The sequence below is a fragment of the Xenopus laevis genome, chromosome 6L (genome assembly GCF_017654675.1).
Source record: "Xenopus laevis strain J_2021 chromosome 6L, Xenopus_laevis_v10.1, whole genome shotgun sequence".
Classification (NCBI taxonomy): domain Eukaryota; kingdom Metazoa; phylum Chordata; class Amphibia; order Anura; family Pipidae; genus Xenopus; species Xenopus laevis.
This window is the reverse complement of record NC_054381.1, coordinates 115306300-115334011: the sequence shown is the minus strand read 5'-3', so window position 1 is coordinate 115334011 and position 27712 is coordinate 115306300. Positions and strand designations below refer to the sequence as shown.

At 37.9% G+C, this 27712-nt stretch overlaps 1 protein-coding gene across 1 annotated transcript in view; it reads left to right on the top strand.

Annotated features, from left to right (window-relative positions):
* rock1.L (Rho-associated, coiled-coil containing protein kinase 1 L homeolog) overlaps positions 1-27712 on the top strand; it is a 90890-nt gene that overhangs the window by 46424 nt on the left and 16754 nt on the right. Inside the window, exons 7-19 of the mRNA XM_018267930.2 lie at positions 3374-3518; positions 6502-6640; positions 8184-8275; positions 11098-11257; positions 11352-11418; positions 12341-12429; positions 14520-14568; positions 18142-18277; positions 20484-20575; positions 21435-21681; positions 23791-23897; positions 25195-25345; positions 26083-26243. Of these exons, the coding sequence (XP_018123419.1) occupies positions 3374-3518; positions 6502-6640; positions 8184-8275; positions 11098-11257; positions 11352-11418; positions 12341-12429; positions 14520-14568; positions 18142-18277; positions 20484-20575; positions 21435-21681; positions 23791-23897; positions 25195-25345; positions 26083-26243 (1635 nt within the window). The remainder of the gene's footprint in view (positions 1-3373; positions 3519-6501; positions 6641-8183; positions 8276-11097; positions 11258-11351; positions 11419-12340; positions 12430-14519; positions 14569-18141; positions 18278-20483; positions 20576-21434; positions 21682-23790; positions 23898-25194; positions 25346-26082; positions 26244-27712) is intronic.

Below are 27712 nucleotides of genomic sequence, written 5' to 3'. Positions count from 1 at the left end.
CTGGGTGGCACGGGGTACAGAAGCAGTTCCTCTTGGGACTCCTTCCACATCAGTCCCTCACTTCCTACAGGATGCCCTCCATCGCTGACAATTTTTGGGAGGGACTTTGGCCAAGCTGGATCACAAGACCAGCGGTAAGCACAAGTGAACAGAAGGCTCAAGAGTGGATACTTTTCACCATAGCCCTTCTGACGCCTCATCGGCGGGAGCAATTTCATCCCAATCGAAAGGTTAACTTCCACCATCAGACAATTCCTCGGGGGGGAGAGGATGAAAATGACGAACCCAAGGGCCGTGAAGTGCAACATACATTGACAACATCATTAATGGAGTCCTTGAGGTAATAAAAATCACTCCTTCAGCAGACCCGCAAACTCGGACAGCAGGGCTGTTCAAAAGGCAGCATAAGTCCTCTGCAGTTTTTCCATCACACGAACAACTGCTCAGCATTATCCAAGAGGAGTGGAATTCACCAGAACGAAGATTTCCGGCTACACGAAAATTCTCAAAATCCTATCCGTTCTCCAGGGAATTGGTGGGAAAATGCCCCCAACAGTGGATGCTCCGGTATCCAGACTGTCCAAAACTACAGCACTCCCAGTCAATGACGTGGCAGCGTTTAAGGACCCTTCCGACAGGCGTCTTGAAGGCTGTGTACTCCTCTGCAGGTTCCTCTCTACGACCTGTACTGGCTTCCACGTGGGTAGCAAGGGCCATACAGACATGGTCTGAATCCCTGATCAACAACATTCAAGAGGGAGTCCCCAGATCAGAACTGATATCTACAGTGCAGTCTATTGCTGAAGCCTCTGCTTTTATGTGCGACACCACTCTCGAAACAGCAAGGATGCGTACTTGCATGTACCAATATGGCCACCCCATCATCGGTTCCTAAGAGTCCCCTTCAAGAAACATCACTTCCAGTTCGTAGCCCTGCCCTTCGGGCTCTCGTCAGCACCCAGGGTATTCACAAAACTCATGGCAGTAACGGCTGCGACCTTACGGTTACAGGGAATCTCTGTGGCGACCTTCTCCTGAAGGCAAGAACAAGAGAGAAGGGCGAAGATCTTCAAAGGGCAATTTAATTGCTTCAGGACTTCGGGTGGACTATCAAAACTGGAAAAAGTCCAGTCTTCTGCCCAGCTACCAAATGACATTCCTGGGTCTCAAATTCAACACTCTCGAACAACGTGTGAGTTTACCACGGGACAAGCAGTTGAAGATAAAGGCTCAAGTCAAACTACTGTCTTGCACACACCAACCCACAGTTCACCTGGCAATGAAGGTTCTGAGGTTGATGGTCTCAGCCATAGAGGCAGTGCCGTTTGCACAAATCCATCTTTGCCCACTACAAGCCAACATCCTATGCGGTTGGAAGGGAGGTCCTCTTTCTCAAAGACTGTCCCTCCTACGACAGACAAGAGAATCCTTTCAGTGGTGGCTACATCCACACAATCTGTCGAGGGGCCAATCTTGGGCAACACCGGACTGGACCGTGATAACGACGGATGCCAGCCTACAAGGTTGGGGAGCGACCTGGAACAACCTGTCCGTACAAGGTCAGTGGTCTCCCAGCGAGTCCAGGCTGCCGATAAACATTCTCGAACTCCGGGCTGTCAGATTGGCCCTAAACAGCTGGTCGCACCTGCTCCAAGCCAAGTCGGTGAGAGTACAATGCGACAACTCCACCACTGTAGCCTACATCAACAGACAAGGAGGGAATCGCAGCAAAGCAGCTCTAGCGGAAGCCCACCTGATACTGAGTTGGCGTCCCATGTGGTGAGGCTGTCAGCCATTCACATACCTGGAGTGGACAACACGAAAGCGAACTTCCTCAGTCGCAACCAACTGGATCCAGGGGAATGGGAACTTCACCCAGAGGTGTTTGAGGAACTTGTGAAACATTGGGGCCTTCCCCAGATCGACTTGATGACGTCCAGAGCCAATTGCAAGGTGACAAAATTCTTTGCCCCATCAAGAGATCCAATGGCAGTGGGTGTGGATGCCATGACACAGAATTGGTGCTTTGACCTCACCTACATCTTTCCTCCCCTTCCCATGTTACCCCGGATACTGAAGAAGATCAGATGCTCACACACAACAGTAATTGTGATATCTCCCTACTGGCCCAGGAGAACATGGTTCTCAGATCTTCAGGAGATGTCCATAGCAGAACCAGTGCGGCTAACGGCCAGAGTCGACCTTCTGATCCAAGGTCCATCACAATCCGGTCCTATACGCTTTGACAGGACGGTTGTTGAAGCAGTCATTTGGAGAAGACAGGGCATAGGTGAAGAAGTTATTGGCACAATGCTAAAGTCGGTTTACCACAGAGTGTGGCGCAGCTATTGGAACTGGTGCGAAGAAGCACATTTGCCCTTCCTCGAATGCAACATCTGCAGATTGGAGACGGTTTCCTCAGCAGAGGCCGCCTTTGGCTGGAAGGTGTTGCACTCCGTGGTGCAAAAACGTGTCACTAATTCTCGCTCCCACCCTTCTGTTTTTGGGGCTGCTTTGTTAACTCCCCATCTTTGCCCTGTGTCCCCCTAAGACGACAGAGAAAAGAGGATTTTTGATACTCACCGTTAAATCTGTTTCTCTGTAGTCAACAGGAGGACACAGGGCATCCGCCCTTACACGAGATTTGACCACTTTGGTCCATGTGGGAATACTTCCCAAGTGTGTATATATAATATATATATATATATATATATATATATATATATATATATATATATATATATATATATATATATATATATATATATATATATATATATATATATATATATATATATATATATATATATATATATATATATAAACTTGGGAAGTATTTTATTTTTTTTTTTTTCTGTTCAGCAGTCTCTTTGGTAGAAACTGATTAGGTCAGTACACGGGGGATTGAGCCAGACCCTCTGGCACGCCCCTGGAGCGTGGAGCTTAACCCCATCTGTGCCCTGTGTCGACTACAGAGAAACAGATTTAATGGTGAGTATCAAAAATTCTGTTTTCATTATAGCTGTGGGAAGGTAGGGGAAGGCAGATTGGGGAGATTGTTGCCCAGATGAAGAGGCGACTAAATCTCCCCGAATCTCCCTGTGTGCCCTTACCCTAAGGCTACGCTAACACTGCAACAGTAGTTGTTTTCATAACATGATGTCTAGAGTTAATTTTGTAGATATATATATATATATATATATATATATATATATATATATATATATATATATATATATATATATATATTTATACACACTATGTATACTTTTCTTTTCTATGTTGGGGTTTCCCTCTGCTATGGAACCTTTGATTGTAGTGTATTGAAGATTGTATCAGATAAATGACAACATTTAATGGTTTTCACTCACAGGAAGGAATGGTACAATGTGACACTGCTGTTGGAACTCCTGATTACATTTCCCCAGAAGTGCTGAAATCCCAGGGAGGTGATGGCTACTATGGGCGAGAATGTGATTGGTGGTCAGTTGGTGTCTTCTTATATGAAATGCTTGTTGGTGAGTAAAAAAGGGCTCTCCCTTCCATATAATTTCAGTTATAAAAGTATTGTCAAATTATATACATATGAACTCTGAGCTCACTTATATCTTTATATTTAAAATAGAAGTGTTAAAAGTGTACAGCGGTCTTTTAACTGTGCTTAGAGATGTCATTTGTCAAGACTTTGCCATAAAAGAGATGCTTGGTTTTTAATGCCGTTGTCATATTTCTGTTAGATGAATGACATTGGATTATGTTTTCCTGCACAGGGAATTGAACTAAACTGCATACAATGATATAATTTCCATCAGTTTCATTTTGATGCCAAGACTAGAAATGTTGACACTGATAGTGACACAACACAGTATTTTCCAAGGAATGTATTGGGATCACATTAAAAACAACATATTTAAAGGACTGAAGTTGTCAAAACACTTTCTTGCTCTCCTAAATACATGTCCCAAGGCAACAGCTTGAAAATAGAAGTTATGTTTATTTAAGAATATGTTGTCATTCTGTGTTATACTTGTAAGGGCAATTACACACAGTGCTACTTGTCACCCGTGATTTCTTGCAGCGACAAAACACCAGATAATATCCTGCCATAGACAAGAATTGTCTCCGCTGAAACACACAAATGACTTTAAAATGCCTTTGTATTAGGGATGCACCAAATACAGGATTTGGTCAGGATTCTGCTTTTTTCAGCAGGATTCGGATCCCCCTTCCCCCCCTTCCCACCAATAATTTGCATATGCAAATTCGGGTTTGGAATTCGGTCTAATCTTTCGTGAAGGATTTGGGGGCTCGGCCGAATCCAAAATAGTGGATTCGGTGCATCCCTACTTTGTATGCATTTAAAGGGGACCCGTCGCCCAAAAAAAATATTCAAAATCCTATTTTATTACATTAGTCAAGCAAAATTAACTTTAATTACACTATATCAATTATTTGAATCTTGTTTCCTTCAGTCTGGGAATTCTTCTATAGCAAGCAGGCAGGAGCCATTTTGTTGACACTGTTATTAAGGCAAGCCTTGCATCATCTCAGAATCTTGTTTGTGCACCAGAATAGGCGACCTGGTGTCCAGCCACATACCCTGGCTACACGATTAAACCGTGAAGAGAACTGGGGAATGCATACCTCCCAACTGTCACTTTTTTGGAGGGACAGTCCCTCTTTTGACAGCTCAACCCGCAGTCCCTCATTTGTACTGGAAAGTCCCTCTTTTCTATGCACTGAACAGCCAGAAAAAGAAACAAAGTTTCTCACTTAATTGGCTTTTAGCAGAGAGCCCAGAACACCTAACAGGTGCAAATAAGATACTTTGTAACAATTTTGAGACACAAAAACACAGTTTAGATAAGGAGAAATCTTTTAAAACAAACATGGTAATTAGGGGGTGTGGCCACAGAAAGGGTTGTGGCCAAAAAATTGCTGCGCTATGTGCGAAAAAAATTTTTTTGTCCCTCTTTTTACTTCCAAAATGTTGGGAGGTATGGGAATGCAGAGATATCTAGGAAGTGCTGAATGGAAAGTGAAAGTAATTGTCTGCCCTGCCTCTATGCCTAAGGCATAGAGGAGGGGCTGACAATATTTGATTGACAGCTGAGATTTTTAAACAGCTATGAATGCTTTAATAAAAAATAGAAATTGGATTTCATGTTTAATTTGAAAAGGACTTTTATTATACAGCTTTTTGTGTCTGGGTGACAGGTCCACTTTAAGCAATTTAAGTGTTTTAGCAGAGACCGTTCTCAGCATTGTCTATGGCAGGGTATTTTCTGGTATTTTGCAGCTGTGACAAATCTCGGGTGACAAGTAGCACTTAACCCTTATAGTCCCTGTGTCCCCCTATCGACTACAGAGAAACAGATTAAACAGTGAGTATCAAAAAATCCCGTTATATGCATCCATTTGAGTATTAAACATCCTAGCAATGAGATTTTTAAAACACAATGTATTATGGAAGAAAGCCAATTGCTATGGTGGCAGTGCTATTTTATAACAGTAACCGTTAAGGTAATGACACACGGTGTTGCTTTGGCAATGGATTGTATTGAAGACATGATCCGTTCTGGGTACTCCCTATTGTACATCCTTGATGAGGGACTCAGACCATGCTTGTTAGTTCGAAGTGTCCTGCCTCCTAGAGGGTGGAGCTTAACCCCTATAGTCCATGTGTCCCCCTGAGACGATAGAAAAATTGTATATATTAAACTTGATCAAGGTAACATTTATTGTGTGCAGGAAAAACTCCTGAAGGCCAATGACAGGCCCTGCTTTCAATGCATTATAAAACAGTGTCCAGTGTTGAACTGGTTCTCTATGAACAACTGGCATTATAAGATGTTATGCTGCCCAAATCCGATTAAACTCTTTGACTTTGCTGAGAGGTGGAAATAATCACTGAAAAGCTTGTTCCAATACCAAGTGTCTTATCTACTGCTTGGGTGCCTGCACTTTAGGAAAGAGTAGGCTATTTTAACGCAGCGATCACATCTGTCATTAGCATAAAATGAGAAGCTTCTTGGCAAGTCAGTTGATGCAAATCCTGTCTTTACTTGGTGTCTAATGAAAAAAAACATAACCCTGCTGATTTAAATGGAAAATATATGGTTTACTTACCATTTATTTTTCCCTATATGTGCATTAAAACTTAGACACTGCTTATTCTATTCAGGCAGATTTTTTTCAGTCTGGATATTTGTATTTATTGCACATTACACTTTATTGAAATGTGCCATCTGTGTCCTAGAATTTCTGCAGATGCCTGCATGGCTTTACCAATAATCAAACCTTGTGCTTGACAGTTTAACCTCTGTAATGCTGCCTTTTATTTAACACATTTTTATTTAAGCAGCGAAAGCAGATGCTTCTTCATATAGCACTACCTACTGTTGGCATAAAAAGTGCCACATTAGTACAAAAATTTTGTATACGCCTAGTTTTGTACAGCATTTTATGTTTCAGAGTGAAAATATGCTCTTTATTTTCTAGGAGATACACCCTTTTATGCTGACTCACTGGTTGGGACATACAGCAAAATAATGAATCACAAGAACTCACTCACATTTCCGGAGGATAGCGATATCTCCAAAGAAGCAAAAAACCTGATATGTGCATTCCTTACTGACAGGTAACACCTTCATTTACATTAAACACAAATGCTTTTCATAAATCCATATTGGCAGATTGGCCATTTTAATTTAGGGCTGATAACCCCCAGGGCCTTTGTCAAATTGTTGGCCCATTGTTGAAACTCAGCGAGACTCTGCAACATAGAATTGGCAGTTGTCTTTGTATACTGTAGTGTTAAGGTTTGCTTTTACTAGAAATGGGCCCTGGCCTGAAACATGAAAAACAGCCCCAAACTATTATTACTCCTCCACCATACTTTTATAGTTGGCATTATTCATTTAAAGGAACAGGTCCGTGTTAAAATTAAAACCTGAGTAATAGGTGCACAATAAAAAATGTTTCTAATATCGTTAGTTGCCAAAAATGTAATCTATAAAGGCTGGAGTGATTGGATGTCTAACAGAACAGAACCCAACTTCACAGGCTGCAGCTCCTTAACGCTGAGTTAGTCAGTGACTATAAGGGTGGGCACATGGGACAAAACTGTTTAGTGATTTTGCAATTGATCCTTAGCATGCAGCTCAAAAGCAAATAGTTATGACCCATGTTGCTCCCTCAATTTACTGATTTGTTAACCAATCAGTGGAAACCAAGAGAGCTACAAAGCAGGACGTAGGGTTCTGGCTATTATTTTAGACATCCAGTCACTCCAGCCTTTATAGATGACATTTTTGGCTAACTAACTATATTGAAAACATATATTTAACAATATTTTAAAAATATTTTTCATTTTGCACAGCCTGTCTATTTACCAAATTTTTTATTTTTATACTGAAAAGAACCTTTAAGTTGGTGGTATTCTCCTGGCATCTGCCATAGCCACACCATTTGGTAGACTTCCACACACAGTCTAGTGCAATTCATGACTCCAGAGAATGGGAGTGTAATGGTGGCAACCATAACACCTGTCCTGCTGATATATGGCTATGAACCAAGTGATCAAAGGCTTGTGCACGGCTACTTGTCCTGTTTATTCATTCTTGTGCTGATGTTGCTTCTAAAGATAGAACTTGGCAGTGAGTTTTCCAACCACTTTTTAGTTATTTTTTACTTGCGTTTCAGGACTCTGCATTCCATTTCTGTGAATTTGTGATCTGACATTGCAGTTGAACTGTTGATTCACATAAATGTTTCCACTTCCCTTGAGGTTGTTTGATGAAGCTGTAGATGAGCAGTTCCACTCTATATAGTGAAAGTCCCTACAGCTCATTAAGTAACAGGGGGCATATTTGCACCTGGTTATTTACTTATGACAACCAGTTTCATTTTAGCCCAATGAGTAAAAGACCCTGACAGATGACATCAATACGACACTTTTTACTTCCATTGCTTATAGATGAAAATTACTTGGCTGTTTGCTAAATTATACACTTGTCTTAGCAGTTGGGTGTGGGAGAGGACCAGCACACATTTTCTTATGGATTCTTAATATTTATGTCCTATGCATCCAACATTTCAATCCCCATGGATTGAAAATGTTGGATGATGCAAGCAAACATGATTTTTTTCCCTTTTTTTGCACTGTTTGGCCTCCTATGTAGGGAAGTCAGGCTGGGACGAAATGGGGTGGAAGAAATTAAACGACATCCTTTTTTCAAGAATGACCAGTGGGCATGGGAAACTCTTCGAGACAGTAAGTACTTTGTGCAAAATAGCTGTGCTAATTTTTTTTAGTAAATTGCATTTTCTTATTCTGTTTGATTTAACTGAACTGGCTGACAGACCTTGGATGGGAGGAGCTCAGAACCACAATGCCAAATCTATCAGGAACTGGCCAATTGAATTCTTCTCCCCCTCCTATGGTTATTTAGTTTGGCAATTAAGCTATCACTGCTAACTAGATCTGAGTATACAATACTTGCTTTAACTGTTTATTGCAAAAGGGCACAGAAACCCAAAAGTAAAAATCTACAGTATATGATGGTTCTGTGCTGAGTGGTATAATAACTGCTCTCTTTTGGTCATGTAAAAACCTATTTTGGCATGTTTTGTACTCAGACATCGGTTATTATTAGGTTGTATTGTTTTGAACCTCCGCATGATGGGAGCAACTTTCTAGCTTGTGAGCAACTTCTTGTCTACAGTGCATGCCTTCTGCCTAAGTATTCCGTGCCCCATAATTGTTGCTTCTTACATCATCATTGGCAGATAGTTAAGGAATGAATAGGTGAGGTTCAGCAGGAACTTGTTTTAATCATTCTGTCATGTGATTAGGCACAAACATCTGTTTCGTTACACCCACCCAGTCTGTTCTAATGAATTCCCCAAGATGAGCCTATTGATACTAGGGAACCCCAGAGTTATTGCCATGTGGTGAAAATTCCAGGGTTCTCCTAGTGGGCTGTGTAAATAGACACAACAGGTTTGTGCCCAAAGAATCGCATGCAAATGTAATTTTAATCCAGAGCACCAGCAATCATGCAATGATTTGGGGAAAAAAATTGTGTTTTAACGCATGGAGCCTAATTGAAAAAGTTGCAAATTTGAGTACACTTGCAATTGCACTGGCATTGTGAGGGGGAAAAGACATTGTAATGTGGAAAAAAAACAATGGCAGTCATTTAAATTGCACTTTGCACACTGCATTTATAATCAGAAATGACCCTTTTTACCAATCAATGTAATGTGTACTCATCCCAAATCACACCCTAACTGAACTTTAGGTTAAAGGGGACCTAAAGTCTAAAATAGAATAATGCTAGAAATGCTGTATTTTGTAAGCTAAATATTAACATGAACTTACTGCACCAGAACTCTAATTAAACAAATGATTTGTATTTTCAAAGTTGGCCGCAGGGGGCTGTCATCTTGTAACTTTGTTAAACATCTTTGCAAGACCAAGACTAGGCACATGCTCAGTGTGGCCTGGCCTTCATTTGGGAGGTTAAGCTTAGGGATCATCATAAATTATCAAAATAGCACAAGTCAAATATGATCTGCCATAGAAGCAGATACAGCAAGGCTGTTTAATAATCAGAATATGCAGATTGCACTGGGTCTGCGGATACAAATCTTCACACGGTCGCCGGCTGCTTTATAGGGAAACAAACAAAGCTGCTCAAGGTCAGGGAAGTGAGGTGGGGCCCCCCTGCCGTTTGAAACCATGATCATTTCCCTGCAGAGCAGGTAGGGACCATTTCCTATCTGCAGCCGTCTGAGCAAGTAAAACCAAGCTGAATTTCACTGCATACAGTCAGTTAGGTTTATTATATAAACGGTACACATTTTTTATTTAAAGTATATTGGAGATAGATTTCTTTTTCATTAAAGAAAGTAAAAATTAGATTTTTGCCTTTACATCCCCCTTAAGCCCCTGTAGCGCATAACAAGGCTACATGCAGATCTTTAAAAACATTTGTTAAACAGTCATCCTGCTATTTGTTCCAAGGATGCAGCTAACAAAAAAATAAAAAAAGTTTTAACAGTTAACCAGCCATAGCCGCATGAAAGTGCTCATCCAGAATCTAAATACAACAGGCCTTTAGTGGGGCCAGCAAAATATTTTAGCAACCTCTTCTAGGACAATTAGAAAGTATTTGTTTGACAGGGAGTACAGGAATTATAATCAAAAGAAGGGTGCTAAGAAAAGAGTTCTAGAAGGACAGCAAGTAAATCTTTGCAAATTGATACACAGATATGATGCCAGACTGAATCTATACCAGGGGTGCCCAAAAGGTAGATCGGGAACTACCAGTAGATCTTTAGCTGGGGATCAGTAGATCTCAAGACACTGTCAGCAACAGCTTGAATAAATGACCCTCCTATTTCATGCTTTTCATTCAGATATTTATTATGTTAATGTTACATAAGAAATAGTTGTTTAATAAATATAGCAATAAACATTTTCTGATAAATCATTATTTAAGTAATATTTTCCATGGAACAGAAGTCTAGCAATGATTTTATGGATGTAGCTCTTAATGGAACAACATCTCTAAAAGTAGACCTTGCATTAGTAAAGTATGGGCTCTCCTGATCTATACGATATACTAAATCAATACAATCAGGAAATATGAACTTGACTTTCAGTCCAAGCTTTATTGTATAAAGCCAAGTTCACTGAATGCAGTTATTGCATGTTGGATCAAGTCCAAAGAGTACTACTCTTAGGGATTGCAAGTTTCTTCTAGAATCATTGCGTATTTAAGTACGGCTAAATGTTATGTGCCTACAGGCATGTATAGCCTTGTCTGAACAGCTCTATCTGTTTCTGATGTGATGACTTTGTGCTGACTGTGGTTGCCTTAATAACAGTTGCATTAAGTCTAAAAATAATCTTTACTACTTGAAAACTGAATCTCAAGAGGGAAGACTGCTGTAATACACAGGGATGGAGGAGATGTATTCATGTTGTTATCCCTATTTCCTTCATAGGGGCAATTGAACCCTACCATGAGGTGCATTAATGGTTCATTAAAAATGGATGGTTCTGTTTTGTTCCCTCTATTATTGTAGCTGTAGCCCCTGTTGTCCCTGATCTAATTAGCGACATTGACACAAGCAATTTTGACGACTTGGAGGAAGATAAAGGTGATGAAGAAACATTTCCAATGCCTAAAGCTTTTGTTGGCAACCAACTACCCTTCGTAGGATTTACTTACTACAATAATAGACAGTAAGTTGTTTGCATATTTCTCTCTTGAGATGACTGATACAAATAGAGTGTGTATTTTTTTTTGGCCTCATCATCACAAACCTTTATTTTTCAGGTACTTAGATGATCCTTCAGCAAAGCCCAACGACAACAGAAGCAGCTCCATAGTAGATAAAAACCTGGTAAGTTACTTGATGCTAGAAGTTTGTTACAGCATTTAGCATGATGCTCTGTTGGAGGATTAGAACTCCGGCATGGCAAAGGTAACTTTTCCAAGTATTAAGAGCAGGACTAGCTGCTTGTAGAAGATGCATACACAATACAAAAAAGATACATACATCAATGTGCATTTCCCAATACTGTAATAATACAAACATGGGAGTAATATTACAATAACTAAATAAAATATTCACAGAAACTAAAAAATATACACTGTAACAAAGATTAAGTTCCACATATTAAAAGCCACTGGGAATTAATACTCTGCCCCATACAGCTTATAGTCTGTATGTGTAGCATTCTCTTGCCTTGAAATTAAAGAGGTGGTTCACCTTTAAGTTAACTTTTAGTATGTTATAGAATGGCCAATTCTTAGCAACTTTTCAGTTGGTCTTTATTATTTATTTTCTATAGATTTTGAATTATTTGCCTTCTGACTCTTTCTAGCTTTAAAATTGGGGTCACTGACCCCATGTAAAACAAATGCTCTTGTTTGTTTTGTCTTATATGCTATTATTCATCAGTCCTTTCAGTCTCTCCCCTATTCATATTACAGTACCATATTCATTCATTAGTGCATGGTTGCTGGGGTAATTTGGACCCTAGCAACTAGACTGCTGAAATTGCAAACTGAATTGCTGCTGAATATAAATAACAAAAAACCCCCACAAATAATAAAAAATGAAAACAAATTACTAATGGTCTCGAAATATCACTCTACATCATACGAAAGAGGGGGCGAAGGGGGCCACTGGGGACTTATCACCGTGGGGGGGGGGTTTAGTTCTCTTTAAGACAAAGTTTAATTTGTTTTGGGGAGGCCCTTTTTCCTATAATTTCGTAACAAACTACAGCTAATACCCAGTTTCACTGGCATTGTTTTAGGTTGAAAACTTACAGAAGAATATATATCAACTTGAAGAACAACTACATAATGAAATGCAGTTAAAGGACGAGATGGAGCAAAAGTGCAGGTAATTACAAAATGAGCAATATTATGAGGAGTTGTGCTTCTAGAATGCTTACATTTATGTTAGAGATCATTCCTGATTGCTGCCAGAAAAGTTGGCATAGATGTTCATGGCTTTCAATGGGAAACAAATTAAAAAGGTTCATTACTACTGTCTGTAATCTATGCTTAAAATGACAGTAGGAACTTTTGAATTTATTAGGGTCTCCATAAATTAGAATGTTTACTCACCACATAGGGGGAAGTGGCCCAGGTGCACTGCCCTGAGCCAAGCAGATAACCGTAAATGAATCTGGAGCAGGCACTCAAATAAAGGCAATCTTCCATCAAATAGTTGAAATAAAGTAAAAAGATTTATTGTCTCTTCTGCCCTATGCATTTTTTATTGAAGCAGTTGTATGATATTAAATCAAATGTGAAAAAACTGGCTGTGCAAAAATGTGGGTACCCTTGTAATTTTGCTAATTTGAATGCATGTAACTACTTAATACTGATTATTGGCAACACCAAATTGGTTGGATTATCTTTTAAGCCTTGAACTTCATAGGCAGATGTGTCATCATGAGAAATGGTATTTAAGGTGGCCAATTGCAAGTTGTGCTTCTGTTTGACTCTCCTCTGGAGAGTGACAGCAGGGAATCCTCAAAGCAACTCTCAAAAGATCTGAAAACAAACATTGTTCACTATCATTGTTTAGGGGAAGGCTATCTCCGAGGTTTAAACTGTCCATTTCAACTGTAAGGTATTTTATCAGGAAATGGAAGGCCACAGGCACAGTTGCCGAAAAAACCCAGGTCTGGCAGGCCAAGAAAAATACAGGAGCGGCATATGAGGAGGATTGTGAGTGCTTACAGACAGCCCAAAGATAACCTCCAAAGACCTGCAAGAACATCTTGCTGCAGACGTTGTACCTGTACATCGTTGCACAATTTTCATAAAGAACATCTGTATGACAGGGTGATGAGAAAGAAGCCATTTCTGCACCCACGCCACAAACAGTCGCTTGTTGTATGCAAAAGCTCATTTAGACAAGTCACAGTCATTTTGGAACAAAGTGCTTTCGACTGATGAGACCAAAATTCAGTTAACAAAAAGCATTTTGCATGGCGGAAGAAGAACACCGCATTCCAAGAAAAACACCTGCTACCTACTGTCAAATTTGGTGGAGGTTCCATCATGCTGTGGGGCTGTTTGACTAGTTCAGGGTCGGATGAATTCAACCCAATATTAACAAATTCTTCAGGATAATGTTCAAGCATTAGTCACAAAGTTGAAGTTACACAGGGGTTGGATATTCCAACAAGACAATTACCCTAAACACACTTAGAAATCTACAAAGGCATTTATACAGAGGGAGAAATACAATATTCAGGAATGGCCGTCACAGTCCCCTGACTTGAATATCATGGAAAATCTATGGGATGATTTGAAGCAGGCTGTCCATGCTCAGCAGCCATCAAATTTAACTGAACTGGAGAGGTTTTGTACGGACGAATGGTCAAAAATATCACCATCCAGAATCCAGACACTCATCAAATGCTATATACAAGGCGTCTAGAGGCTGTTAAATTTGCAAAAGGAGGCTCAACTAAGTATTGATGTAATATAATATCTCTGCCCAAATTTATGCACATGTCTAATTTTGTTATGATGCATATTGCATATTTTCTGTTAATCCAAGAAATTTTGTTACTGCTGAAATATTACTGTTTCCATAAGGCATGTAATATATTAAAAGGAAGTTGCTACTTTGAAAGCTTAGCCAATGATAAAAGCAAAATTCCAAAGAATTAAGAGGGGTTCCCAAACTTTTTCATTACTGTAAGTAGGGCCACAGAGAGCTGGATAGCCACACTGATTTTTCAGGTCCTCTAGCATTGCTGAAGAGGTCCGTCAACTTTACCCGGTAACTATTCTTCAATCACTTAGGTTAAAGCTATTGTGCTGCTTGCTGAAGTTGAGAAGACCCAATCAACATTTGGTTATAATGTATAAAGGACTATAATGTATAGAGAAGAGCAAATTGTTTACTTCTTACAGATAAATTGTTATAGCTTTAGCAGCCATGTCAATAATTTTGTTTTTCTTTTTCAGATTGTCAAATATAAAGTTAGACAAAATAATGAAGGAACTGGATGAAGAGGTATATATTATTGATTTATAATAGATTATTTTGGAGCAGGCCTTTGATTAAATGGCCTTTTTATTTTCATGCAGTCAAAATTAAACTAAAGCACTAAAGCAATAGTAAATGTAGTTAACCTTTCCACTAACTGTGCGCACACTGTTTTTGGAATGTAATTAGGCCTTTGTTTATATACAGTATGTGTCAATGGGTTGATTTAAAGAATCAAGAACACCAAAAATTTTAATTATTTATATCCCTTGATGTATAATTGATTTTGATGCTAGCATGTCTGTCAGCCATATAATCTGTTTATAAAAGAAAGAAGGCCCTTTGTTCCACTGTATATAATCTGCATGTATCAAGTATCTGTTCTGACCCTCGGCACTTGTCTCCTTTTCCAGTTTTAGAGGCATATTTATCAAGGATCGAATTTCCAAGTTAAAAAACGGCGAAATTCGACCATCGAATTTGAGTACTTCGATAGTCAAAGTATTTTTTCCAGCGAAAACGCCCGTATTCGATCGAAGTAAAATCATATGATCGAACGATTTAACCCTTCGAATTGAACGATTCAAAGGATTAAAAAAAAAAAAAAAAAAGACTTCTCAAAATTTGCCCAAAAGCCTCAGATAGGTTCTAGGAGGTCCCCCATAGGCTAAACAGAATTCGGCAGGTTTAATGTGGCGAAGTGTCATAGTAGAAGTTTTTTTTAAAGAGACAGTACTTCGATTTTCGAGTGGTCGAATTTTTGAAGGTTTTTCTATTCGAGTCAAAGTCAAATTTGGCCTTTTCAAAGGTCGAAGTACCCAAAAATTACTTTGAAATTCGATGTTGCTTGGCTTCACAGTTTTAGTGTTGCTTGGCTTCACAGAGTGTGAGAGTCTGACACAACTAGTTACATTTTTTCAGACTTCACTTTATGTATAAATGCTTTTGTCTTTGCCTTGTTTAAAAATACTCCAAAATGATGTAAAAAAACGTAGTTATTAAAAGTTATAGTGTTCCCATTAAATCACCCAGCACATTTAAACACAAACTACAGGTATGGGACCCTTTTTCCAGAATGCTTGGGACCTGAGGTTGTCCAGATCAGGGATCTTTTTCGTATTTTGGATCAAGACACTGTCTTCTGTAAAATCATTTTAAACATTTATACATTAAATAAATCCAATAGGATTGTTTTACCTCCAATAAGGATTATTTCTATCTTAGTTGGGATCAAATACAAGGTCCTGTTTCATTACAGAGAAAAAGAATAATTTAAAAAAAAAAAAAAAAAAAATTTGATTACAATGTAGTCTATGAAAGATGGCCTTCCCGTAATCTGGATAATGAATCCTATACCTGTATTACAATAAATTAACTACCAGCAAGCCAAATCCCATTCTTAAAGGGATACTGTCATGGAAAAACACTTTTTTTGCAAAAATAGTGCTGCTCCAGCAGAATTCTGCACTGAAATCCATTTCTCAAACAAACAGATTTTTTTATATTTAATTTTGAAATCTGACATAGGGCTAGAGAATTTGTCAGTTTCCCAGCTGCCCCAGTCATGTGACTTGTGCCTGCACTTTAGGATGGAATTACTTTCTGGCAGGCTGTTATTTCTAAAAACACTGTATCCAAAAAGGATGTGAGGATCTCCAATAATAAAGAAACAAATAGAAAAAAATAGAAAAGTTTATTAGGACATGAGACCTAACGCGTTTCGTGCCTATGGGGGCACTTACTCATAGGCTAAATGGCACACCCCTGTACACATGTTATAAAGGGGCTGTGGCCAATCACAAAGCTGCAAACACATGTTACCACTCCATTACAATCAGTGAAGTTCCACCTAGTGGTTAAAAAGCTAATTGTTACATACATGCACAAAATTACAAAAAGATACACCTCAAAAAAAGAACAAAAAACCAAATAAAGAAAGAAAATATGTATATACAGTATATAAAACAATGAAACAATAATAAAGTAATTACAAATAAAGTAATCTAGAAGAAAAAATGAAGCCAAAAAGATTAAAAATTACAGTACAAGTACAATTTGATAAGGTTTTCTCAGTGTGTATTTTTTACCTTTCATATATACAAATATATTATATTAAGTATGTTTAATGCATATATAGCATATGGGCTAGCCTACATTAGAGAACAGACCTTTGTTGAAAAAGATGTTTAATGAAATGTATATGGTTTGAAAAATGAAATGTTCAAAAAGAATGATGGTTACTAAAAAAAAGCATGTGACATCAAAGTCACTATTTAAACCTAGGGGTTTCCTACTTTCCAAAAAGAAAATCCACTTAGTTTCCAAACGGAGTAGTTTTGGCAAAACGTCTCCCCCCTCGTTTTCCCCTTACCACTCTATCAATACCCAAAACAGACAGTTTGGTGATATCTCCCCCATTACATTCTTGGAAATGCTTTGCTACTTGGGAAATGAATCTCTATGTCCCTTCCTTATATCCAAAATATGCTCTCTAATACGATTTTTTAAAGGGCGAGAGGTTAGGCTGTTATTTCTCCCACTTAATGTAACTGAATCAGTCTCAGTGGGACTTGGCATTTACTATTAAGTGCTGTTCTTAGATCTTCCAGGGAGCTGTTATCTTGTGTTAAGGAGCTGCTATCTTGTTACCTTCCCATTGTTCTGCGGGGTTAGGCTGCTGGGGGGGGGAAGGGAGGGGGTGATATGACTCCAACTTGGAGTACAGCAGTAAAGAGTGATTAAAGTTTATCAGAGCACAAGTCACATGACTGGAGGCAGCTGGGAAATTGACAATATGTCTCCATGTCAGATTTCAAAATTGAATATGACAAAATCTGTTTGCTCTTTTGAAAAATGGATTTCAGTGCAGAATTCTGCTGGAGCAGGACTATTAACTGATGCATTTTGAAAAAAACATGTTTTCCCATGACAGTATCCCTTTAACAAAACATTTCTGGCAGCTTTTTTTATTGTGCAATCACTATAAATCCCTTATAGGATTCATCTGGATGGGATTCTTTAACCTTTAAAATGCCCAAGATGACAGAATCTAAATGAAAGTCAAGTTTCAGAGTGCTAGCATTGCAGAGTATCTTTACAGGTTCCATCTGTTCAATGTAGAATTGCAAGAAAGTTTGAAAGTGGGTAGCATGTAAAGGGTTAAGGAGTTTGCCGTATCTTTAACCAAATAGAATGATATTAAATATTTCAGGTCACATTAGAAATGGCAAAGATGAAATCATCAGAAAGATGAAAAAATTGTAAACTGGTTAAGATGCACTCTTCTTTGTGCAAGAAAAATTTGTTTGTGTTTATGTGGGACATCATCTTGGGTGTGTTAAACTGCACAATTAATAACCTGTATTTCTCACCGTCAAGTCTTCTAGTCAAGACTTGATTGTACTCAGTTGTTCAACATCAATGCCAATGCATGTATAACATAATTATAATTGTGTTGCTCTTTTATGCTATTTGTTTTGGTCCAGCCCTGCTGGCCTCAGGGGTTTCTTCAGGTTTAAAGAGCTCAGTCATGTGCATTTTATGGAATAAAAATTATTTTGTTGATTAAAAAACACAATCTTTCATGGTTCATAAATCTAGGGAAATCAACGAAAAAACTTGGAATCGCTAGTAACTCAGACTGAGAAGGAAAACATGATTCTGCAGCATAAGATAAATGAATACCAAAGAAAGGCAGAACAAGACAGTGAAAAAAGGAGGAATGTGGAAAATGAAGGCAAGTTATTATTGTTTGAGAATTGTCATGACTGCATGGATTTGTTTTTAAATATAGTTTTCCCCATATACCTTGCTTTCTAAAACACATTAAAGGAGTGGTTCACCTTTAATTTAACTTTTAGTATATTATGGAATGTCCAACTCTAAGCAACTTTTAAATTGGTCTTCATTATTAAATTTTTTTATAGTTTCTATATTATTTACCTTCCTCTTCTGACTCTTTTCATCTTTCATATATGGGTCACTGATCCCATCTAAAAACAAATGCTCTGTAAGGCTACAAATGTTTTGTTATTGATATTTTTTATTACTGATCTTTATAGTCCGACCATCTCCTATTCATATCACAGTCTTAGTTAAATCATTGCATGGTTGCTAGGGTAGTTTGGACCCTAGCAACCAGATTGCTGAAATTGCAAACTGTAGAGCTGCTAAATAAAAGGCTAAATAGCTCGAAAACCACAAATAATAAAAAACGAAAACCAATTACACATTGTCTCAGAATATCACTCTTTACATCATACTAAAAGTTAACTCAAAGGTGAACAAGCCATTTAATTGTGTGGTTTGGGAATGTACATGTGAACATGATTGGGATACACATCTCAAAGTGAGCATCTGTACACTTGTGTGTATTGGGGAAGCTATAATGGAAGATAGAGAGGGTGGTGTGATTTGCACAAGTAACAAAGTACTCACTCATGGATTAAAACCAATCCGATAGTATCAAAAGAATACTCTGTTCATAAGTAACATTCTATTTCTGTAAATCTGAGGGCATCATATTTTGTATAGATAGGCTTACCACTTGTTCCTGTGAAACTGGTCACTTAAATGGGTTGTTCACCTTCCAAACATTTTTTTCAGTTGTTTTCAGATCACTTTCCATTATTTATTTTTTCTGTTTTTCCAAAATCTAAGTTTAAAGTTGAATGTTCGTGTCTCTGGTGTTTGAGTCTGGCAGCTCAGTAATTCAGGTGCAGACTCAGTTACAATTTTGCAACATTTAGTTGATACATTTCTCAGCAGCATCTCTATTATTAGCAACTATTGTATCAAGTCTAACAGCTGCCTGTAATGAAACCCGGAGATTCTGCTCAGCAGGGACAAAAATAAGAAATGTATCAACTAAATGTATCAATTTAGAACAGTTTACACGGTCGGAGACCCCCCCCCTTCCCAGAGCTGCTTCAGAAGGTGAAAAATGACACTTCAATATTAGAAAAATGGTGACACGTAGAAAATAGAAAGTGATTGGAAAAAGTCGTTATTTCTGGTGATCTATCTGAAAACAACTAGTTGTTTGAAAGTGAACAACCCCTTTAAACATTTTATGCTGTATGACTAGTAAAATGCTTGTAGAGACTGAATTGCCATCTAAGCTTTAATGCGTACTCATCTAAAGTGCTCACTTATGCCGTATATATAGCTAGTGTTAAGGGTTTATGGTGGCAACCCTCTTTACATAAACAGGAATGGACCGAGACATTGCAGAGCCCCTATGCAAAGATAATAGTTTTAGTTTATTTAATAGTAATTGTTCAAATATGCAGACTTAGCAGTACCTGATGGGCTGCTGTAAGATGCTTTAGGCCAGGACTTTTTATTTTATGGAGCCAGTGGGGGTGTGGGCTCTGTCTGGACCTCTGTGTGCTTGAAATGCCAGGGCTTGTTTGGAACCTAAGTCTGGACCTGCTTTGGGACCTGATACTGGTTGTCATAAAGCTGTGTTCAGCTTATCCTCAGGTCATAGACAATTTCTTTTTATTAAACTTGAGTGTTTTAATTAGTATTGCTTTCCTTCAGGTTTAGGGACTCTTTTTCAGCAATATGCCAATACCTCAGTGATGTACTATAAATGCAAATTTGTGGGTATTTTTCCTCGTCCGGAATGGCATAACAAAGGTATATGTTATGATAAAAGAATCCCCTCATAGAGGATTTCCAGTGGGACTAAGTAAACAAAGTCAGCGAGCCTTGCTTATGTGTATTTTTGCTTAGGCTAAAACAGTACAGGGCATGTATCCTACAGACAAGTAGATGTTCCCTGTGCTAGAAGAACACACTCTACAAGGCAGCTTGGGCTGCCACCAACACTATCAAATGGTTCTGCCAGATTACATCATTCTCCAACCAGTGAGTCTTTATTTGGGAAGTCTTACTTGAACACCAATTATTTTACATCCCATTTTTTTCATGTATAGTGTCTACTTTAAAGGACCAGCTAGATGACATGAAGAAAATAAGCCAGACGTCTCACATTACAAATGAAAAGATAGCACAGCTACAAAAACAAGTAAGTGTGTGTGGGTATAAATGCATTTATATAATTTTTGTCCTGTAGATTGAAATGTACACGACTACTGTGACTTTACCTATAAATCTGGAGCATGGAGTGCTTCTATTGCTTTACTCCCTCTATCATCCCACCTGTGACATATTGTCCCACTGCACCCTCCTAACTGAAACATTCAGATTTTTAGCTTCAGCCTAAATTCATCTGTAAAAGTTACATTTATTCCCAATGCTTCACCTTAATGTGTTAGCTTGTTTCCTCCCATCGTATTCTCCATGTTACATCTCTTCTTCCAAAGCCCCTCTCATTAAAAGCAAATTGTATTCCCTAGCAATGATATTTTAGTTAGTGTGTCAAAACACTGTTCGGCTACTCAAACACATTTGCTTTTTTTGTTGCTTAAATGACGTGCTGTTTTGAGCTCCTACTTTGGCGTGTTTTTTTATTTTTTGGCAGGTTTTCCATAGTTACTTGGCAGATGAAACTAGATCTTCACTTTGTTTTTTCCCCACTGTTTTTGCCTCAGTCCCACTATAGGATACAGTGTTCCCTCCCTAATGAGAAGTGTACTTACAAAACTATATTGGTTCTGTAGCAGAAATGCTTTTTAATGTGTGGTCAAGGACAGTGTAAGTTAAAATCACTGGAGGGGTGGCAATTTCTTATGTACTCCCCATGGGTAAAGTTGCAAAACTTTCTACAAAAAGCATTTTGCTCGTCCATGTAGGTTGACTTTGTGTGTAAGTTGAAATATATACATTTACTTATTAAATGCAACAAGACAGATGTTTGTCTTAACATAGTATTTATTTTTACCTTTCTGTGCATATTTATTTTTATGTGTATATTTTCTTTTTAGTTGGAAGAAGCAAATGACTTGCTAAGGACAGAGTCTGATACTGCAGTAAGACTACGAAAGAGTCAAACAGAGATGTGCAAGACTGTGAGCCAGTTAGAAGCCCTTAACAGGGAGCTACAAGAAAGGTGCAGATTATTGGAAAGTACTAAATCGCAAGTGGAGAAAGACTATTTTCATTTACAAGCAGCCTTGGATTCAGAGCGCAGGGACAGAAGTCAAGGATCTGAAATGATTGGTGATCTGCAAGGTAAAAAATGAAATTCAGATATAGTGGATATTCATATTTTGCAGGATTAATGCCAGATTGATTTAAGATAATATATGTTTGATTTAAGATTTGAGACAATGGTAATATTGTTAGGTGACTTATTTAATTTTTTCCAATTTTATATAGTATAGAAAGTAAAGTACTTCTGTTTTCATATGCATGAATGCATGGGGTTTTCCGGATAACTCATCTTTTTATAATTTGGATCTCCATGCCTAGACAATTAAACCCAATAGAATTATTTTGCATCCAATAATGATTAATTATATCTTAGTTGGGATTCATTACAAGCTACTGTTTTATTTTTACAGAGTAAAAATAATTTTTTTTTTAAATTTGAATTATTTGATAAATGTGTCATTGAAATTGACTTGGAGAAGGTAAGGCAGATGATTGGCACCACCCAGTCGCCTTTCCTTGTCTTTAAGGTTTTAACATATTTAATGTGTGTGTGTTCTGACACCTGTGAGAATTATTTATATAGTGGATAATGTACCCCTTCTATAATTTATAAAGCTATTAGAAGTCACAGAGAAGTTATGCAACCTTATACAGGTCACTTAATGGAATGTCAACCCAAAATAAAAGAGAACATAATGCTCTTATAAATCAACTTTGCAATATACATCCATTATAAATTGTCTATGGTTTATAAGTTATTTGCATATGTATTGCTATTGAAAGCAGTGTTTGTCCCTTTCTATTCTCTGCCCTGATGGCTCAGACTGTTGATACAATGTAAGACAAGGCAGCTGATTAAAGGACCAGTAACATAAAAAATTAAATTGTTTTAAAGTAATAAAAATATAATGCAGTGTTGCCCTGCACTAGTAAAACTGCTGTGTTTGCTTCAGAACACTACTATTGTTCATATTAATAAGCTGCTGTGTAGCAATGGGGGCAGCTATTCAAAGGAGAAAAGGCTCAAGTTACACAGCAGATAACAGATAAGCTCTGTAGAACATAATGGTGTTATCTGTTATCCATTATTTATCATGTGCCATATAGCCGTTTTTCAATTTCCGCCATTGCTACTCAGCAGCTTGTTTATATGAACTATAGTAGTGTTTCTGAAGCAAACACATCAGTTTTACCAGTGCAGGGCAATACTACATGATAATTTCATTACTTTAAAACACTTTCAGTTTTTGGTATTACTGTTCCTTTAACAGACCTGTCTTTACTGGGGAACCAAGACTTTTGCAACATTGTTTAAAAAGTAGCAACCAGGAGTTCAGCAAATGCTGCTTTCAATAGCACAGGTATTTACCTGTTTTCCAGAATGCTCATGACCTGGGGGTTTCCAGATAACGGATCTTTCCGTAATTTGGATCTTTATACCTTAAGTCTGTTAAAAAATCATGTAAACATTACATAACCCCAATAGGCTGGTTTTGCTTCCAATAAGGGTTAATTATATCTTAGTTTGGATCATGTACAAGCTACTGTTTTATTATTACAGAGAAAATGGAAATCATTTTTAAAAATTTGGAATATTTGGATAAAATTGAGTGTATGGGAGATAGCCTTTTTGTGATTCAGAGCTTTCTGGATTATGGGTTTCCAGATAACGTATACCATACCTGTAATTGTTTTCACAAATAACTACAAGAGCATTGAACATTTTTAACATGTATATTGGAAAGTTGCTTAGAATTCTGTTTTCTTTTATTATGCAAATTTTTATTTTGGGATTGCCTTGCCATTTAACTCTTAGTGGTCTGTATTCGCTGTTCTTTATTGCTTATTATACAATTATTATTCCAGCCTTCTGGAAGACATTCTTGTTTTCTCTTAGCTTTGCTGTGCAAATGTTAGAGATGCACCAATCTAGGATTTGTCTGAATCCTAGCATTTTTAAAGAAAACTCTAACCCTTCAAATACATATAACTTTAAAACTCTGGAATACTGTTTTGTTTACACTGCAATTTTAATGTGTTTTTTTCAAATTTAAATATGCAAACAAGGGTTTGTATTTAGTTTGGTGAATAAAAAAATTTTAGATTTGCGGAATCCCTAGTATATATTTGAAATCATGATGAGCTTTCATATTGTGTAATGCACATATTTCCTTTCACTGTAAATAGCTCGAATGGCATCCTTACAAGAGGAGTTAAAACATGTAAAAAATAACCTTGAAATGGCCGAATCGGAGAGAAAACGGGCACAGGATTTACTTAATAGCTCTGAAAAGGTAATCTTTGTTGTTGCTGGCTAAAGGGATTCTTTTCCTCAAAACATTTTTTTGCATAAATAAGGACATGTAATTACTGCACGTTTAAAGCAGAACTAAACCATAAAAATGAATAGGGCTAAAACTGCCATGTTTTATATACTGAACTTATTGCACCAGCCTAAAGTTTCAGCTTGTCAATAGCAGCAATGATCCAGGACTTCAAACTTGTCACAGGGGGTCGCCATCTTGGAATGTGTCTGTGACACTCACATGCTCAGTGGGCTCTGAACAGCTGTTGAGAAGCTAAGCTTAGGGGTTGTCGCAAATTATCAAGCAGAAAATTAGGTTGGCCTGTCATATCAGCTGATGCTACAGGGCTGATTATTAAATTCTGATGCTAGTTGCACTGGTTTATGTGTTGTCATGTAGTAATTATCTATATCAATTACTGATCAGTCATATACGGTGACATTATATATTCTATATGTACTGTATATTTTGAGTCGGTCCCTAAGCTCAGTAAGTGACAGCAGCACAGAGCATGTGCAGTGAATCAGCAGAAAAAAAGATGAGGAGCTACTGGGGCATCTTTGGAGACACAGATCATCTCTGCAAAATGGCTTTGGTTTCCTTGGGCTGGTACAGAACCCCAAATCATAATGTACAAGATTTCCAGCATACTTCTTTAGTTTAACTTTCCTTGTCCTTTACGTCAATAAGAAGTAAGCTGCAGCAAATAGCAAATATCTGCCCCTGCATCCAGTAGCAGAGATCAAAATTCATCATTAGTCAAAGTCAAAAACTTCTGTGCAGTTAAACTATTAAAACATTTTTTTTTGTAAATGAATGGCCAATTGCAAGTAGTAATTGATCATCCCTTTCAGTACTCTGATACTGTTTTCAATAGGAATTCCATTTACAAATACGTTTAAAAATCTACAAAATAATTTAAAATCACTGAAAAATGATCAATGCATATTGGACAGTTGCTTAGAAATGCTTTTTCTTTAGATGGGTTTTCCATTTAAAATATTTTAATTACTACTTTATATTGATTGATATGGTTTCTTAAGGACCTTACCTTTTTTTTCAAATACATTTATCAGGGCATCAAAGTTCCTGGACATTTTCTTTAAAAATAGTACTGCTGCTGCAGCTTATTGACCTAAATGTGAAGCCTATGGTTTACCCAGTATTAATGCATTTTTGGTAATCATTGCTCATGTTTAAATCGCTGATGAAAGTTCTTTTCAATGGACAGAAGGGGTTGACCTGTCATATTTAATAATATACATTTTCCATTACGTTTTGACAGGAAAAAAATAACCTAGAAATTGACTTGAATTACCAACTAAAAACATTGCAGCAGATGCTTGAACAGGAGACTAATGAGCATAAGGTAACCAAGGCAAGGTTAAGTGACAGACACCAGTCGTTTGAAGAGGAAAAGTCAGTTGCTATGTGTGGTAAGTGCTTCAATAAGCCTTGGCAGATCTCCACGTTATTAGCCTTATGGTGCAGTTTTCATATGATGATGGGAATTTTAGTTTTTATGATACATCTTCCACACGGGGAACAGTAATGTTTATCAGTCTCCAGTATTTATTACTATATAATTATTAATAATTTATATTATGAAGGAAGATTAGCAGCTTCCATAGGTTATGGTTACCAATGTAAAAATCTGGAGCAGGGATCCTGTTGGAAGGGCTTCACTGATCCCGTTTTGTGCTGCCCTGCAATCTGCATTTATTAGAATTGTATTCCTTTGTTTATGTATGCTCTGGTTATGTAATTATGCAAGTTATTCATAGTAGCTACTAATTTCACCCTTGACATTACCCTTATTAAGCTGGCCAGTATCTTAGCCAATATCCATGTACTCTCAGGCAGATTTGATCTGTCAGTGTATGGTGTATCGGCAGATGAGAACATGAGGGGCAGATGAGAACATGAGGAGCAGCTGCTTCTCTTCACTTTCTGTTGTGCCAGTTATTCAGGTTGTCTGCCTGAAGTATTGGAACAATAGAAATACGGCCATACCATGTGACATCATATGCAATCCATACTATCAGCCTGCAGGCCGAATGGTCATATATGTATGGTCTCTTTAAAACTGTTGTCTAAGATTATTTCCGTGAAGTGACTCCCCTTGCTTTGACCTTGCAAAGTTGATGTTTGGTTGTTTTATTGCTGCTTTCAGAAATGGAAGTGAAAGTGAAAGTGGAAAGGGCAGCAAAAGAGAAAGCAGAGAATCGACGTGTGGAGATAGAGAAGCAGTGTTCAATGCTTGACTTTGACCTGAAGCAGTCTCACCAAAAAATAGAGCACCTTACTCAGCAGAGAGAGAGGCTGGAAGAGGAGGTGAGACTAATACAGTAGAGTACAAACACATTCAGACCCTTGCCCCCTTTTTATTTTACTCACTTACAGGTCCTGTGATATTTTCAATTCAAGCAAAGAAAAACTTATTTTAGAAAAAATCTTAAACTGAAATTGATGTATTCAGTCAACACATGTTGCTGTTTCTGTAAAGGCTTTAAGTCTTTTGGGTCGGGTATATTTCATCTTTGTCAAAGAAACTGGTGTAATATCGCCCTTTGTCGAATGAATTTCAGGTATCTTACACCCTTGCTCCCATCCAAAGCTTAAATCAGGAAAAAAGAATTGTGTAGGGGTAATGATACCAAGTAGAAGCACAGAAAAACTGCTGCTCAAGTGTCCTTTAATCACCACACCTGTGTGTGGTGATTAAAGGACACTTGAGCAGCAGTTTTTCTGTGCTTCTACTTGGTATCATTACCCCTACACAATTCTTTTTTCCTATATTTCATCTTTGCACGCTGTTAGGAAGTGATTTGGACATACCAATTGTGCTTAGGTTGTTCATGTTAATTGAAGGATACTTTCAAAATGCCCCTTCCATGCTGATGAATATTGGCCCCACATCACTTCCCACTAATACTCTATCATTGTCTGTGAACTTTCCCACAGTCACAGTCTCACCCATACAGGACACTCTCAGTAGATTACATTTTCCTTCCACTGTGATTTCCCTCCAATTCTTCTTCCTCCTCTTAAGATTCATCATCTATTGAAAACCGGAGGAACAGGTTGCCGTGCTGAGAAACATAGTATTAATTTTGCCATGCTTCAGATATTTAGAGCGATTCTTTCTTTGTGCTAATGTGAAAATGAATAAATGTAATATATCTAGGGATGCACCGAATCCAGGATTCGGTTTCCGGATTTGGCCAGGATTCTGCCTTTTTCCGCAGGATTCGGCCGAATCCTTCTGCCCGGCCAAACCGAATCCAAATCATAATTTGCATATGCAAATTAAGGAGGGGAGGGAAATCGCATGCATTTTTGTCATAAAACAAGGAAATGAAAATGTTTCCCCCTTCTCACCCTTAATTTGCATATGCAAATTAGGGGTTTGGTTCGGTATTCGGCCGAATCTTTCGCAGAGGGTTCGGCCGAATCAAAAATAGTGGATTCATTGCACCCCTAAATATATTCTAGCTTTTTTGGGACCATTGTACTCCATTGCTCCTTAATTGTGGTTAGTACATAGTACAATCCTGCTTTGGTTTGCAGAGCAGAGGTTGTCCGACTTTTAAATGGTATATCTCCTCAAGGGCTATAAAAAAAAAAAAAAACCTAAGAGTTGATCCTGCCTGCTAATACTCCTCATAGCCTCCTTCTCCTGAAAAATCCCCATGGTATCTGTCTTTTTAAACTACTGACTATTTGTTTGAGTCTCTTTCCACTGACATTAAACATCGAGGAAGCCATAAAATCAATATATTTTGCATATACTATCCAGGCTT